Consider the following 18011-nt stretch of genomic DNA (forward strand, 5'->3'; position numbering starts at 1 on the left):
TCAACATTTCAACATCATCAAATCACCTCTGCTTAGTCTAATACAGTGACAACTAAAAGATACCAAAAACAATGTAGACCAATCAACGTAAGCTAAATATGAGGTGGCCCTCCATGGTTCTGATTTCTGGCATCCATGAATACACGCCACCGGTCGATATGTGGTAGCAATTGAGCTACTGAGCCTGGGGACGAGATTAGTTACATGACCAGTGAGACAGTAAGACACAGATCCATCAGTTAGCTGTTTAATAAGGCTCTGAAGGGAGCTGGTGTACTGTAGCTGTCTTCCTGGTGGCCTCGCTATGAACGGGACATGGCCTTGCAGAAATTAGAATGACAATGAGCTGCTCAGATACCAACCCACAGCCCCACTAAACAACCTCCTTGACAGACATACAGGGAGTCATACAAACACAGACGCACACACACAGACACATCAATCAACACCCACATCAAACTTTCTTACTACACACATATGCACATTGCATCATTACACACACACACATTTACATCTACGTCACTACACACCGCGTCGCTAATCACTTCGTCATGGAAGATGAATGTGTGCGTATAAAAATGCCTTCTCATCAGTTTAGCTCCCCATCCCACAAACACCCTCACCCCACTCTTCTTCTGGTGCCCGTCCTTCATCCCAGCAAAGGAGAATCTTAATGGATTCTGTTGTCAGGAGAGAGGACTGGGTCATGCTCATTAGGGAAACACAATAGAAAAACGTTTTCAAACATTTTACAACAGAAAACTAAAATGAGTGTTTGTTATTGGAGGTTGTCCTTCCCTGTTTGTCTGTTTTGTTGCGGTTGGTACCTAATAAACATGACCCTGTTCTGTCAGGGGAGCATATGGTCATACAGGGTCATACATGTCTCTCTCTCTCTCTCTCTCTCTCTCTCTCTCTCTCTCAATTCAATTTCAATTCAATTTAAGGGCTCTCTCTCTCTATCTCTCTCTCTCTCTCTCTCTCTCTCTCTCTCTCTTTCAGATGGGATGTTAAACGGGTGTTCTGACTCTCTGTGGTCACTAAAGATCCCATGGTACTTATTGTAAGAGTAGGGGTGTTAACCCCGGTGTCCTGGCTAAATTCCTAATCTGGCCCTCACACCATCATGGCCACCTAATTATCCTCAGCTTCCAATTGGCTCATTCATCCCCCCTCCTCTCCCCTGTAACTACGTTATTCCCCAGGTCGTTGCTGTAAATGAGAATTTGTTCTCAGTCAACTTACCTGGTAAAATAAGGGTAAAATAAAATAAAATAAATAAAAGCCTATACTGTATGCTAAAGGACTAAGGTGTCCGGCAGATCCCCCTTTTCTACTAACCACATTTGTATGTATTTGTATGTATAGGAGGCTTAGACATTTCCCAGCAAACGCCCACATTGGCATGATGTGGGCCCAGTGTGGGATAAAATAATGGCCCCATATAGGCTTCCAACATTGGGCTAATGCGCCTTTGTTCATCGGCTCCAAGGCATTTGCCCAGTGTGGCCCAGTGTGGACAGCCCATATCTGGTGAGGGCAACCCTCACTTTGCCTGAAATAAGCCTACATTTTCCCAGAAGAAATGCCCACATTGGTACGATGTGGGCCCAATGCGGGCTAAAATATTGACCCCATGTAGGCTGCCCACAATGGGCAGATGCGCCTTTGCTATTTAATAGGAATCTATTTATTATAATAAATTTATTAAAATTGTATAAATGCATAAATTGCATAATTTCCAAGTCTTAAATGTATTTTAAGACTTGGTAATTTCTTTGTCAGTGGGCAAACGTACAAAATCAGCAGGGGATCAAATACTTTTTTTCCCTCACTGTATAGTGCACTACTTTTTTGGGGGACCAGAGCCCGCATATGCTCTGGTCAAAAGTAGTGCACTATATAGGGAATAAGGTGCCATTTCAGACACAGTCACAGTGTGCTGCTAATAGTTCAACAGGTTCCTATCGGTACCTGCCGGATGCCCCTTTTCCCCGTTACACAACATCGTTCCCTAAGCCGATGGGAGATGGTTAAAGTCATTGTTAGTAGTTCCTCCTTCCTTCTAATTCGGAATCCTAATCACCATGCTGACCTGACCACTCCATTGGTCTGTTCTGTTCTGTTGTCTTACGTCAGGTCAGACAGTACATCCTGTCTTGTCAGTCGATGGACCTTAGTGTTGTATAGGAATGATGCCATTCTGCTGCATTCTAGAATGTAGAGGGATCAGATCACCCACGGTTACAGTATCAGAACCCAGCCACCTGTGGATAATTAGTTCAGCCTGTGTGAGTTAACACTTCAACCCTCAGTTAGGAACATTCCTTGACAGAACTCCCTCACTGTGTGGGGTCAAACTGAGGTTAGGGTCCCCCTCCTCTTTATCCAATCTTAATTCTCTAACCAGCAGGCAAATCAACAGAGAAACCATTGTCATGTACATCCTTCTGCTCTAATAATCCAAAGTGTTCACATCCTGACATCTTCACTTACTTACTTACTTACTTACTTTATTGTCCCCATGGGGAAATGTTGTTGCAGTATCATGTACACATTTAAAGTGGTGTTTAAATACAGTAGAAAACAAATTGACAATACAATATTCATAACAGTTACATACCAATAAAAATATACTAGCCTGCTGGCTTTACTGGGTAGATAGAAACATTAGCCTGAGCTGTTTAGGAGGGATATCACACCTGGCACAAATGATTGTCTAGTTCTGTTATTCCTGCCAGGGGGCGCCCTATCCCTGCACCAAGAGGTGAGTAGTTCAAAGTCCGGCTACAGGGGGTGGCTTGGGTCTAAAATGATTTTGTGAGTCTTGCTGAGGGCTCTGACCTTAAAGATCTCATCCAAGCCTGTCTGTTTGACTCTAAGTACCTTGCTTGCTGTGGTGATAATCTTTCTCAGCATATTTTTCTGGCTGACAGTGGCATTGCCAAACCCACAAACAATACAAAAAGTTTAAATACACTCAATGAAAGATTTGTAAAACAGAGTCAGTGTTACAGTCAATATTAAAAGATCCCAGCTTTTTGAGAAAGTACAGTCTCTGTTGACTCTTTTTGTAGATCTGGTTTGTACATTTACTCCACTGAAGTGTATTGTCCAAGAGGACACCCAGATATTTGTATTCCTCTACAATCTCTATGTGTTGACCTCTGATAGATGTTGCAAAGGTAGGTGTTGTTCGCTTCCTGAAGTCTATGCACATCTCTTTGGTCTTGTTGGTATTGAGGACCAAGTGTGATTCGTCACACCACTCTACAAAGTCATTTAGGACCGGCCATGGTGTTCCTCGTCATCATACAACAGGCTGATCAAGGAAGTGTCATCAGCAAACTTAACTAGGTGTCTGTCAGGATGGGAACTAGTACAACTATTAGTGTTCAAAATGTACAGGAGTGGGAACAAAACACATCCCTGTGGGGAGCCTGTGTTGGTGGTGTGTATGTCCGACACGTGGGGACCCACCTTGACCCGCTGTGATCTCTGGCTCAGGAAGTCCAACAGCCACAAAACCAGCCCCGCATCTAAGGAGAAGTACCTTATGAGTCTCTGTGACAGAATACAAGGCTGGATTGTGTTGAAGGCAGAAGAAAAGTCAACAAACAGAACCCTGACATGGGATTTGGCGCCCTCTAGATATATATAGACCATGTTGAGGTGAGTAAGAATGTCATCATCAGCTCTTCTGCTGGGCTGATAGGCAAACTGAAACGGGTCGAGGAGCTTCTGGGTGGTGCTGAGAATATTACTTTTCACAATTTTCTCAAAGCATTTCATTACTAAGGATGTCAAGGCGACAGGACAGTAGTCATTCAGCAAAGAGGGATTTGATGCTTTAGGAATGGGTATAATTATTGAGTTTTTCCACAATACTTGCATGTGTTGCTGGTAGAGCGAGGATTGGAAAATGTCTGTAAAAACACCAGCTAATTGTTCAGCACAGTGCTTCAACACATGTCCACTTATTTTGTCTGGGCCTGGGCTTTTGTGTGCATTACATCCCCTGAACAACTTCAAAACATCAGCCTGTTTAACAACAACCCTCTCAAACATTTGTAATGATGCTTCCATTTGTCCTACCTCCTAGTACAGTCAAAACACCCTTGGAGACGAGTGATACTATTGTCGTTCCAGATCTGGACAGTTTTAACTGTAGGGTTCTCCCTCTCCAGGAGCCGACAGTAGATTGGACGGAGGTAGACAACATTGTGGTCTGATGTCCCCAGGGAAAGAGAAAGCATTTGGTATTGTCCCATAGCACAAATCAAGAGTCTTATTTTTCCTAGTGTGACATTTCACATACTGGTGGTACGTGCGCAGGACCTTGTGCAAAGTGCAGTTGTTAAAATCCCCTAAAATAAATGTGGGTGCATCAGGGGAGATGGATTCCAGTTTCTGTGACAGATTATAAATAATCTCTGATGCCTTTGTTACATTAGCTTTTGGTTGAATGTACACAACTGTAACAAACAATTGGGGGAACTCACAGGGCAGATAGTATGGTCGAAGTGAGACAGAAAGCAATTCAATGTCGGGTGTACAGGGTCTCTCTCTTACCAGGATCGATTTACCCCTGTGACGGTCAGATCACGGTCCGCTCTGACCAGTGTGAAGCCGGCCGGCTCCACTTCCACTTGTCATCCAGCCAAGTCTCAGTAAACACCAGCAAACAGGCCTCCCGGTATTCATGTTGGAAGCGCAGATTAGCTGACAGCTCATTCGCTTTCTCCCAAGTGACTGGGGGTTGATCAGCAAGGTGGTGGGTAAGGGACATTTTATTGCATTTTCTAAGTCTGATTCCCATGTGTTTTCCACGTTTGCATTTGGGTTTGTAATCCACTCGCAGACAATCAGGGATTAGATGGGCCATTGGGATGTCCATCGCGTTCGTGTTTGAGTTGCATTGTAGTAGAAACTCTTTGCTGTATTGGATTCTGCTGCCAGCAGCGTTTTCATAACTTAGTCCTTTTGTAGCGGATGTACACGATCAACAAGATCAATCCAACACCCCACCACTGTAAAGCCATCGTTGACAGATGGTTTACAAACAAAGTGTAAAGTGCGGGATGCAACAGAGCTGTGCCCCCTATGACCAAGGCCCCCTTTGACCTTCATCACCAGATCAGACATAATTGTCATCATCATTCGCCCTCAGCCTCCTCTCCACTCCGCTCTGGCACATCTGACTCCCTCTCTGGGGCAGCTTGCCTATCGGGTCCCTACACAACACATACTGCTCCCAGATCTTCCGAAACGCATTCTGGAACTTCTTTATCCGGAATGCGTAGACAATGGGGTTCACAGCGGAATTGCCATGTGTGAGCAGGATGGCGATGTAGATGATTGACATGGACGTGTCACAGCAAAACAGCGTGATGCAGTTGAGGATGTGGAGAGGAAGCCAGCTGATGGCAAACAGGAAGAGGACCAGAGCCAATGACTTGGCTAGTTTCAGCTCCTTACCGTAGTAATGGCTGCGGTCTGTGTGGCTCGCCGACACCTTTGGTAGGAGGGAGGGAGAAGAGGATTTAGACTTTAGATTCAGAGGCTCTACATTTCTGTAATGCATACTTACACGTTCCCTCTTGTAAATTTTTTTGTTATTCTATTCTAAGTGTGTTTGATTTGCACAGCATCGTCTCCTGGGTGTTCATTATGCCTGTCTAAGCTATCCTCCCTGAGGGGAATGACCTGTTACGCCAAAGGACAGACAATTTCAACACCCCTTTACCTCTCTTTATCTCCCTCCACCATTCTCTATCTCCCGCCACCTCTCTCGATCTCCCTCAACCTCCCTCTATCTCCCTCCACCTCTCTCTATCTCCCTCCATCACCTTCAATCTCTCTATCTCCCTCCACCTCCCTGCTCTGCTCATCAAATGCACCCGTTTCATTCTATTCCATTCATCTTACTCTAGTCTAGTCAGTGACCTTCATGTAACCTGGTCCCAGAACTTTTTGTGCGGTCTTGCCAACTCCTATGATCATTGTCAGGCCATGTGAGAATGACCATAGGAGTTGGCAAGATCAAGCTAACTTTGGCAAGACTAGATCAAGCTAACCTTGGCAAGACATTGGAAAGACTAGCTCAAGCTCACCTTGGCAAGACATTGGAAAGACTAACTCAAGCTAACCTTGGCAAGACATTGGAAAGACTAGCTCAAGCTAACCTTGGCAAGACATTGGAAAGACTAGCTCAAGCTAACCTTGGCAAGACATTGTAAAGACTAGCTCAAGCTAACCTTGGCAAGACATTGGAAAGACTAGCTCAAGCTAACCTTGGCAAGACATTGGAAAGACTAGCTCAAGCTAACCTTGGCAAGACATTGGAAAGACTAGCTCAAGCTCACCTTGGCAAGACATTGGAAAGACTAGCTCAAGCTAACCTTGGCAAGACATTGGAAAGACTAGCTCAAGCTAACCTTGGCAAGACATTGGAAAGACTAGCTCAAGCTAACCTTGGCAAGACATTGGAAAGACTAGCTCAAGCTAACCTTGGCAAGACATTGGAAAGACTAGCTCAAGCTAACCTTGGCAAGACACTGGTAAAACTAGATCAGGCTAATGTTCTTACTGAGCTGGCATTGGATCATATAATACCTCAGCATAGATCATACTTGCACATACAGTAGAGACAATGCACATAGCTCATGGTAAAGAAGGTAGGGTTACTCTGTTCTAGTCATCTGATTCTCAAGACAGGTACTTTCTAGAACGTGTGCTACCTTCTTGTTGAGCTGGTGGTGTATCTTGTAGAAGATCTCAGCGTAGATTAGCAGCATGAGGACGAGGGGAGGCAGCACCCAGCCGAAGAAGTTGAAGTAGACCATGTAGTCCATGCTGATGACGTTCTCAAACCGACACATCACTAAGAGGTCATGGGTCACCAGGGAGTCGTTGTCACGGAGACTCAGCAGGTTGTTCCAGCCCAGCATGGGTGTCAGGCCAACCACTATGGCAACCATCCAGCACACCACCACCGCCGTGCCTGCGCGCCGCCGTGTCACCACATGCTTGTAGCTAAGACAAGAATGAGGGGTTAAAGTATACTGGTTTGGTGTGTGTGCGTGTGTGTATGGAGCAACAATTGTTGGAGATTTAGTGCATACTTTTCTGTGTTCCCTGTTTATATGTGGTCCCGTGTAGCTCAGTTGGTAGAGCATGGCGCTTGCAACGCCAGGGTTGTGGGTTCGATTCCCACAGGAGAAAAAATGTATGCACTCACTAACTGTAGTGTTGCTCTGGATAAGAGTGTCTGCTAAATGACTAAGATGTAAATATGCTTCCAACTGCTTTCTTTCTTGACTTTGAATCAATAGAAGACATTTGTGTCCTGCACTACAAATTGTTTTTGGAACAAGCCAACATCTGCAACTTGTCACAAATGTGGTTTTGTCATTCAATGAACACACCCATGATAAAGTAAACCCAACATGCTCAACATCTTGGCTGGCTGACTTATATTCTGAAAATCACGTCTGTGATTGACTTGTATACACCGTGTTTTGCAATCCATGGTATAGTACTAGACTGTCTACTACCCTGTCATACTTCTGAATTACATTGAAGTTTGTAATACAAATCTGTGATTTCCTCCTTTTGAAAGTCATAGCTGAATAACTATACAAGAGGAGTGAACTGATTTGTTCTGCACACACACCAGAGGAGATGAGGTAAGGCCGTGGACTATTCATTTTAGGTGAGTGTGTGTCTGCTGAAGGAGCTGCTCTACTGAGGCGTGAAAGTAGAACTCACCCTCAGACGATGAGTAAATAATCTCAAGAGACACCTAAATGTACCCACAAATTCTCTCTCTCTCTCTCTCTCTCTCTCTCTCTCTCTCTCTCTCTCTCTCTCTCTCTCTCTCTCTCTCTCTCTCTCTCTCTCTCTCTCTTTGTCTCTGTGACGTTCTGGCTCCGGGACACTTAGTAGTGAGCCAGGGTTGTCATTTTCGTTTGGGTGTAGTTCTATGTGGGATCTAGTTGTTTCATTTCTATGTTTGGTTTTGATGTTGATTTAGTCATATGACTCCCAATCGGAGGTAACGAGTGTCAGCTGTCGGCTCGTTATCTCTGATTGGGAGCCATATTTATACTGTGTGGTTTCACCTTGGTTTTGTGGGTTTTTGTTTCCTTGTTGCTGTTAGTCATTATCAGTATTGAACTTCACTTTCGTCTTATTTGGTTTGTTGTTTTGATCGTGGTTTTCTTTATAATAAAGTCTACGATGTTCGCTCAACACGCTGCGCTTTGGTCTCCTCCTTTTGACGATCGTGACAGAAAAACCCACCATAAAAGGACCAAGCAGCGCGTCCAGGAGCAAAGGGTCTGGACATGGGAGGAACTGTTGGACGGTAAAGGGTCCTGGACTTGGGAGGAGATCCTGGATGGTATGGATCGCCGACCATGGAACGAGACGGTGGAGAGGCGACGGCGAGAGGAGCAACGGCATCGGCAGGGCCATCGTCGGAAGGACGAGAGGCAACCCCAAAAAGTTTTTGGGGGGGGGCACATGGCTTGGGCGACTGAGCAGCAGGAGGCTGCCACAAGGCAGATTCAGAAGGCTACCAGGTTAAGGGGGCTGACGGAGGCAGAGAAGGGACGGATTCAGGAGGCTACCAGGTTAAGGGGGCTACTGGGAAAAGCAGGGAAGGAAGGTGTAGAGGCACGGCGAGAGGTACTGGGGTGTGTAACCAGTCCGGTCCGGCCCGTTCCTAATCCCGAGGTACAGCCAGTAGTGTGTGTCCCCAGTACGGTACGGCCTGTTCCGGCCCCTCGCACCAAGTGTACGGTGCGCGTCGCCAGCCCAGCCCGGCCTGTTCCTGAGCCTCGTACGAAGCCTGCGGTGCGCGTCGCCAACCCAGCCCGGCCTGTTCCTGCTCCACGCACCAGGGATAGGGTGCGCTTCGCCAGCCCGGCCCGGCCTGTTCCGGCCACTCGCACCAGGGATACGGTGCGCGTCGCCAGCTCAGCCCGGCCTGTTCCTACTCCACGCACCAGGGATACGGTGCGCTTCGCCAGCCCGGCCCGGCCTGTTCCGGCCACTCGCACCAGGGATACGGTGCGCGTCGCCAGCCCAGCCCGGCCTGTTCCTACTCCACGCACCAGGGATACGGTGCGCTTCGCCAGCCCGGCCCGGCCTGTTCCGGCCTCTCGCACCAGAGATACGGTGCGCGTCGCCAGCCCAGCCCGGCCTGTTCCTGCTCTCCGCACTAGGCCTTATGTGCGTCCCCAGGGTCCAGCATGCCCTGTTGCTGCTCTCCGCACTAGGCCTTATGTGCGTCCCCAGGGCCAAGCATGCCCTGTTGCTGCTTCCCGCACTAGCCCTGAGATGCGTGTCCTCAGCCCGGTACCTCCAGTTCCGGCACCACGCATCAGGCCTACGGTGCGTCCCCAGGGCCAAGCATGCCCTGTTGCTTCTCCCCGCACTAGCCCTGAGATGCGTGTCCTCAGCCCGGTACCTCCAGTTCCGGCACCACGCATCAGGCCTACGGTGCGTCCCCAGGGCCAAGCATGCCCTGTTGCTTCTCCCCGCACTAGCCCTGAGATGCGTGTCCTCAGCCCGGTACCTCCAGTTCCGGCACCACGCACCAGGCCTACGGTGCGCCTCAGACGGCCAGAGTCTGCCGTCTGCCCAACGGGGCCTGAACTGCCCGTCTGCCCAACGGCGCCTGAACTGCCCGTCTGCCCAACGCCGTCTGAACTGTCCGTCTGCCCAACGCCGTCTGAACTGCCCGTCTGTACTGAGCCTGCAAAGCCGCCCGTCTGCCATGAGCCTTCAGAGCCGTCCGCCAGACCGGAGCCGCTAGAGCTCTCCGCCAGACAGGATCAGCCAGAGCCTTCCGCCAGACAGGATCAGCCAGAGCCTTCCGCCAGACAGGATCAGCCAGAGCCTTCCGCCAGACAGGATCAGCCAGAGCCTTCCGCCAGACAGGAGCAGCCAGAGCCTTCCGTCAGACCGGATCAGCCAGAGCCTTCCGCCAGACGGGATCAGCCAGAGCCTTCCGCCAGACGGGATCAGCCAGAGCCTTCCGCCTGCCATGAGCAGCCAGATCCGTCAGCCAGCCATGAGCAGCCGGATCCGTCAGCCAGCCATGAGCAGCCAGAGCCGTCCAGCCAGGATCCGCCAGAGCCAGCCAGCCAGGATCCGCCATTTAGTCAGGTGCTGCCCCTTAGTCCAGTGCTGCCCCTTAGTCCAGTGCTGCCCCTTAGTCCGGTGCTGTTCCTCAGCCTGGTGCTGCCTCTTAGTCCGGTGCTGCCCCTTAATCCAGGTGGGTTTAGGTGGAGGGTGGTCATTGGGAGGAGGTTAAGAAAGCGGGTAGTAACTATAGTGGGGTGGTGGTCAAGCCCGGAGCCGGAACCGCCTCCGGGGAGCAACACCCACCCAGCCCTCCCCTATTGTGGGGTTGTGAGGCGCGGTCGCAGTCCGCGCCTTTAGGGGGGGGTACTGTGACGTTCTGGCTCCGGGACTCTTAGTAGTGAGCCAGGGTTGTCATTTTCGTTTGGGTGTAGTTCTATGTGGGATCTAGTTGTTTCATTTCTATGTTTGGTTTTGATGTTGATTTAGTCATATGACTCCCAATCGGAGGTAACGAGTGTCAGCTGTCGGCTCGTTATCTCTGATTGGGAGCCATATTTATACTGTGTGGTTTCACCTTGGTTTTGTGGGTTTTTGTTTCCTTGTTGCTGTTAGTCATTATCAGTATTGAACTTCACTTTCGTCTTATTTGGTTTGTTGTTTTGATCGTGGTTTTCTTTATAATAAAGTCTACGATGTTCGCTCAACACGCTGCGCTTTGGTCTCCTCCTTTTGACGATCGTGACAGTCTCTATTCAATTGCTTTGTTGGCATGACGTAACAATGTACATATTGCCAAAGAGTACTTTGGAAATTAAGTAATTAATTTACAATATTAACATCATTAAAATAATAATAATCAAGATTGTCAGCAGGACAATCAGTAACAACAATAAAAACAAAAGCAACATTGAGTTTAATCGTTAAACAACAGTTTGCCTATGTTTTTCTCTCCATTGAGTAGCCTATAGAAAAGTAGTCTCTTTGAATTTGTAGTCTCGCTCAACCCTCCCAGTTTTCCCACTACATTTCATATACAGGTTCTGTAGCCAAGGTAGCCAAGTCTTCCTCTTTTCCTCAGAGAAAACGGCTTGATTCTAGCCAGGCTAGCATGGCTACCGTTCAAAAGACATGACCCATAACACCAGAGCTATGTTTTTTCTCTCTATCGTGCATTGGCAGGCCGCATTTTACATTCATAAAGTATATAGCGGACCGTTCTAAAACTAGGCTACATGCGGACCGGACCATTAACCATTTGTTTAGGCTACACCTTCTTCAGTAATGTTACCTCATTAGCGCGTTCAGCAGTATGCAACGTTTTGAAACGTTCAGATAGAAAATGCTATGTAGAACAATCATGGCTCTCTGACATACTGAATAAGGAATAACGTCGGCCTCAAAATGTACATGGCAAAGTATGCGAGTCCGGATAAAATTAACAAACTTGCAAAAAGGGAAAGACGTAGGAGGACTATCCGTACCAAACTTTAAATTGTATTTCCAGGCACTAGCATTTCGTCCCATCCTAAATTGGTTTAGACATGATTCTTCCGCCCCCTGGCTGAGTATGGAGAGAAATATGGTGTCTCCTATTGCCCTGGGAGAGGTGGTCTTCACTGATATATCCCTTAAACAATGTAAACTATGCTTTGGTCCTATTATTGAAATTGAAAAACAATGTAACTGGGAATCAAAATGGCATGCCCATACTCCAATATTTCAGAATAATTATGTGCGATCTGGAGGGCAGCCTTTTGCATTCCCCCAATGGTCCAAATGTGGAATCCGTACCCTTGCCGATATCATGGGAACATTCCAAGATTTGAATGACACATACACATTACCAGGCAACTCCTTTTTTCTATATTTACAACTAAGGTTAGCTATGCTGGCCTATAGAGTCCCTTGGGAAACCCAACTACCAAACCAGCCGATGAAGAGATTTATAAATACATTATCTGGGCTCCCGAAAGGACTGATCTCTATAATATATAAACAACTTTTGGAAAGCTCATATTCTGAGCTAGCCATTAAACAAATATGATCCACAGATCTAAATGAATCTGAACAACCCTTTAAGTGAAACAGAATATGGAAAAATATGACCTAGGCATCCGTTATCCGAACCATCAACTTATACATTTTAAGTTTGTTCACAGACTGTATTTAACACCAAGGAAATGTTTTAGGATGAAATTGTCCCCAACTCCTCACTGTGTCCCCTAAATCAGGTAGGCACATTCCTTCATATGATGTGGGAGTGCCCTGCAGTTAATTGCTTCTGGGGCAAAGTTACTAAATTCATTTTGAAGTACATTATTGTAAATATTCAATGCATTGCATCTGCTATGTTACTTAACTATGATAGCTCCTTGAATCTCTCAATCAATCAGAGAGACGACTACTACTGACAGGCAGCACTGGCGCAAAAAACATGTTGGCTCTTAGATGGCAATCACCCCACTCTCTCCCAATCCGCCAGTGGATATGGTTACTATTAGAATTATCGACAGTGAGAATGAATGGTGCTAGTCAAGGAACAATTGAGGCCTGGACAAATATACTTGACTCTAAAGAATAATCTCAGCTAAAGCCCAACACATACAAATAAACAACATATATACACTGAACAAAAATATAAACGCAACATGTAAAGTGTTGGTCCCATGTTTCATGAGTTGAAATGAAAGATCCCAGAAATTTTCCATAGACACAAAAAGCTTATTTCTCTAAAATTCTGTGCACAAATTGGTTTACATCCCTGTTAGTGAGCATTTCTCTTTTGCCAAGATAATCCATCCACCTGACAGGTGTGGTATAACAAGAAGCTGATTAAACAGCATGATCATTACACAGGTGCGTCTTGTGCTGGGGACAATAAAAGGCTACTCAAAAATGTGCCGTTTTGTCACTGATGTCTCAAGTTTTGAGGGAGAGTGCAATTGGCATGCTGACTGTAGGAATGTCCATAAACCTCCAATGTTGTTTTAGAGAATTTGGCAGTACGTCCATCCGGCCTCATAACCGCAAACCACGTGTAACAAAGCAAGCCCAGGACCCCCACATCCAGCTTCTTCACCTGCGGGATCGTCTGAGACCAGCCACCCGGACAGCTGATGAAACTGTGGGTTTGCACAACTGAAGAATTTCTGCACAACCTGTCAGAAACCATCCCAGGGAAGCTCATTTGCGTGCTCGTCGTCCTCACCAAGGTCTTGACCTGACTGCTGATCGGCGTCATAACCAACTTCAGTGGACAAATGCTCACCTTCGATGGCCACTGGCATGCTGGAGAAGTGTGCTCTTCATGGATGAATCCCAGTTTCAACTGTACCGGGCAGATGGCAGAGAGTGTGTGCGGTGTCGTGTGGGTGAGCGGTTTGCTGATGTCAACATTGAGAACAGAGTGCCCCACGGTGGCGGTGGGGTTATGGTATGGGCAGGCATAATCTACGGACAACGAACACAATTGCATTTTATTGATGGCAATTTGAATGTACAGAGATACCGTGACAAGATCCCGAGGCCCATTCTCGTGCCATTCATCCACCGCCATCACCTCATGTTTCAGCATGATAATGCACGGCCCCATGTCGCAAGGATATGTACACAATTCCTGGAAGCTGAAAATGTCCCAGTTCTTCCATGGCCTCCATACTCACCAGACATGTCACCCATTGAGCATGTTTTGATTGCCGCTCAGCCCAGTCAAAACTGTTCGCTGCTCTGGCACCCCAATGGTGGAACAAGCTCCCTCACGATGCCAGGACAGCGGAGTCACTCACCACCTTCCGGAGACATTTGAAACCCCACCTCTTTAAGGAATACCTGGGATAGGATAAAGTAATCCTTCTACCCCCCCCCCCCCCCCAAAAAAAAATACATAAATAAATAATAATAATAATAATAATAATAATAATAATAATAATAATAATAATAATAATAAAAAATAAAAAAATATATATATATATAAAATATAAAAAAATTGTAAAGTGGTTATCCCACTGGCTATAAGGTGAATGCACCTATTTGTAAGTCGCTCTGGATAAGAGCGTCTGCTAAATGACGTAAATGTAATGTAAATGATTGCTCTGGATCGACGTGTACGACAGCGTGTTCCAGTTCTTGCCAATATCCAGCAACTTCGCAAAGCCATTGAAGAGGAGTGGGACAACATTCCACAGGCCACAATCAACAGCCTGAACAACTCTATGTGAAGGAGATGTGTCTCGCTGCATGAGGCAAATGGTGGTCACACCAGATACTGACTGGTTTTCTGATCCACGGCCCTAACATTTTTTAAAGGTATCTGTGACCAGCAGATAGGTATCTTTATTCCCAGTCATGTGAAATTCATAGATTAGGGACTAATTTATTTATTTCAATTGACTGATTTCCTTATATGAACTGTAACTCAGTAAAATCTTTGAAATTGTGTATATATACACTACCGTTCAAAAGTTTGGGGTCACTTAGAAATGTCCTTGTTTTCAATGAAAACATACATGAAATTAGTTTGAATAGGAAATATAGCAAAATGAATAGGAAATGTAGTCATTGACAAGGTTAGAAATAATGATTTTTAATTAAAATAATAATTGTGTCCTTTCGTCAAAGAATCCTCCATTTGCAGCAATTACAGCCTTGCAGACCTTTGGCATTCTAGTTGTCAATTTGTTGAGGTAATATGAAGAGATTTCACCCCATGCTTCATGAAGCACCTCCCACAAGTTGGATTGGCTTGATGGGCACTTCTTACATACCATACGGTCAAGCTGCTCCCACAACAGCTCAAATTGAGATCTGGTGACTGTGCTGGCCTCTCCATTATAGACAGAATACCAGCTGACTGCTTCTTCCCTAAATAGTTCTTGCATAGTTTGGAGCTGTGCTTTGGGTCATTGTCCTGTTGTAGGAGGAAATTGACTCCAATCAAGCGCCGTCCACAGGGTATGGCATGGCGTTGCAAAATGGAATGAAGCCTTCCTTCTTCAAGATCCCTTTTACCCTGTACAAATCTCCCACTTTACCACTACCAAAGCACCCCCAGACCATCACATTGCCTCCACCATGCTTGACAGATGGCATCAAGCACTCCTCCAGCATCTTTTCATTTGGTCTGCGTCTCACAAATGTTCTTCTTTGTGATCCGAACACCTCAAACTTCGATTCGTCTGGCCATAACACTTTTTTTCCAATCTTCCTCTGTCCTGTGTCTGTGTTCATTTGCCCATCTTAATATTTTATTTTTATTGGCCAGTCTGAGATATGGCTTTTACTTTGCAACTCTGCCTAGAAGGTCAGCATCCCGGAGTCGCCTCTTCACTGTTGACGTTGAGACTGGTGTTTTGCGGGTACTATTTAATGAAGCTGCCAGTTGAGGACCTGTGAGGCGTCTGTTTCTCAAACTAAACACTCTAACGTATTTGTCCTCTTGCTCAGTTGTGCACCGGGGCCTCCCACTCCTCTTTCTATTCTGGTTAGAGCAAGTTTGCGCTGTTCTGTGAAGGGAGTAGTACACAGCGTTGTACGAGATCTTCAGTTTCTTGGCAATGTCTCGCATGGAATAGCCTTCATTTCTCAGAACAAGAATAGACTGACGAGTTTCAGATGAAAGTTATTTGTTTCTGGCTATTTTGATCCTGTAATCGAACCCACAATTGCTGATGCTCCAGATACGCAACTAGTCTCAAGAAGGCCAGTTTTATTGTTTCTTTAATCAGCACAACAGTTTTCAGCTGTGCTAACATAATTGCAAAAGGGTTTTCTAATGATCAATTAGCCTTTTAAAATGATAAACTTGGATTAGCAAACACAACGTCCCATTGGAACACAGAACTGATGGTTGCTAATAATGGGCCTCTGTACGCCTATGTAGATATTCCATTAAAAATCTACAGCTACAATAGCCATTTACAACATTAACAATGTCTACACTGTATTTCTGACCAATTTGATGTTATTTTAATGGACCAAAAAATATTTTGAAAACAAGGACATTTCTAAGTGACCCCAAACCTTTGAACGGTAGTATATATATATACAGTGAGGGAAAAAAGTATTTGATCCCCTGCTGATTTTGTACGTTTGCCCACTGACAAAGACATGATCAATCTATCATTTTAATGGTAGGTTTATTTGAACAGTGAGAGACAGAATAACAACAAAAAAATCAAGAAAAATGCATGTCAAAAATGTTATAAATTGATTTGCATTTTAATGAAGGAAATAAATATTTGACCCCTCTGCAAAACATGACTTAGTACTTGGTGACAAAACCCTTGTTGGCAATCACAGAGGTCAGACGCTACTTGTAGTTGGCCACCAGGTTTGCACACATCTCAGGAGGGATTTTGTTCCACACCTCTTTGCAGATCTTCTCCAAGTCATTAAGGTTTCGAGGCTGACGTTTGGCAACTCGAACCTTCAGCTCCCTCCACAGATTTTCTATGGGATTAAGGTCTGGAGACTGGCTAGGCCACTCCAGGACCTTAATGTGCTTCTTCTTGAGCCACTCCTTTGTTGCCTTGGCCGTGTGTTTTGGGTGATTGTCATGCTGGAATACCCATCCACGACCCATTTTCAATGCCCTGGCTGAGGGAAGGAGGTTCTCACCCAAGATTTGACGGTACATGGCCCCGTCCATCTTCCCTTCAGTGCGGTGAAGTTGTCCTGTCCCCTTAGCAGAAAAACACCCCTTGGATAAAAGCGTCTGCTAAATGGCATATTAAAAGCATAATGTTTCCACCTCCATGTTTGTCGGTGGGGATGGTGTTCTTGGGGTCATAGGCAGCATTCCTCCTCCTCTAAACACGGCGAGTTGAGTTGATGCCAAGGAGCTCGATTTTGGTCTCATCTGACCACAACACTTTCACCCAGTTCTCCTCTGAATCATTCAGATGTTCATTGGCAAACTTCAGACGGCCCTGTATATGTGCTTTCTTGAGCAGGGGGACCTTGCGGGCACTGCAGGATTTCAGTCCTTCACGGCGTAGTGTGTTACCAATTGTTTTCTTGGTGACTATGGTCCCTGCTGCCTTGAGATCATTGACAAGATCCTCCCGTGTAGTTCTGGGTTGATTCCTCACCGTTCTCACATCATTGCAACTCCACGAGGTGAGATCTTGCATGGAGCCCCAGGCCGAGGGAGATTGACAGTTCTTTTGTGTTTCTTCCATTTGCGAATAATCGCACCAACTGTTGTCACCTTCTCACCAAGCTGCTGCCGATGGTCTTGTAGCCCATTCCAGCCTTGTGTAGGTCTACAATCTTGTCCCTGACATCCTTGGAGAGCTCTTTGGTCTAGTCCATGGTGGATAGTTTGGAATCTGATTGATTGATTGCTTCTGTGGACAGGTGTCTTTTATACAGGCAACAAGCTGAGATTGGGAGCACTCCCTTTAAGAGTGTGCTCCTAATCTCAGCTCGTTACCTGTATAAAAGACACCTGGGAGCCAGAAATCTTTCTGATTGAGAGGGGTTCAAATACTTATTTCCCTCATTAAAATGCAAATCAATTTATAACATTTTGACATGCGTTTTTCTGGATTTTTTTGTTGTTATTCTGTCTCTCACTGTTCAATTAAACCAGTCAAAAGTTTGGACACACCTATTCATTCTAGGGTTTTTCTTTATTTGAACTATTTTCTACAATATAGAATAATAGTGAAGACATCAAAACTATGAAATAACACATATGGAATCATGTAGTAACCAAAAAAGTGTTAAACAAATCAAAAAATATGTTATTTTATTTTCTTCAAAGTAGACACCCTTTGCCTTGATGACAGCTTTGCACACTCTTGGCATTCTCTCAACCAGCTTCATGAGGTAGTCACCTGGAATGTATTTCAATTAACAGGTGTGCCTTGGTAAAAGTTAATTTGTGGAATTTATTTCCTTCTTAATGCGTTTGA

The 18011-nt window shown here is 45.7% G+C and overlaps 1 protein-coding gene across 1 annotated transcript in view; it reads right to left on the reverse strand.

Annotated features, from left to right (window-relative positions):
• Nucleotides 1–2494: 2494 nt before the first annotated feature.
• LOC311134194 (adenosine receptor A1-like) overlaps nt 2495–18011 on the reverse strand; it is a 28230-nt gene continuing 12713 nt past the window's right edge. Inside the window, exons 2-3 of the mRNA XM_084167805.1 lie at nt 6741–7035; nt 2495–5515 (exon numbers count right to left, since the gene is read on the reverse strand). Of these exons, the coding sequence (XP_084023931.1) occupies nt 5138–5515; nt 6741–7035 (673 nt within the window). The 3' untranslated portion in view covers nt 2495–5137. The remainder of the gene's footprint in view (nt 5516–6740; nt 7036–18011) is intronic.

The sequence above is a fragment of the Coregonus lavaretus genome (genome assembly GCF_964263955.1).
Source record: "Coregonus lavaretus genome assembly, chromosome: 8".
NCBI classification, from domain to species: Eukaryota; Metazoa; Chordata; class Actinopteri; order Salmoniformes; family Salmonidae; genus Coregonus; species Coregonus lavaretus.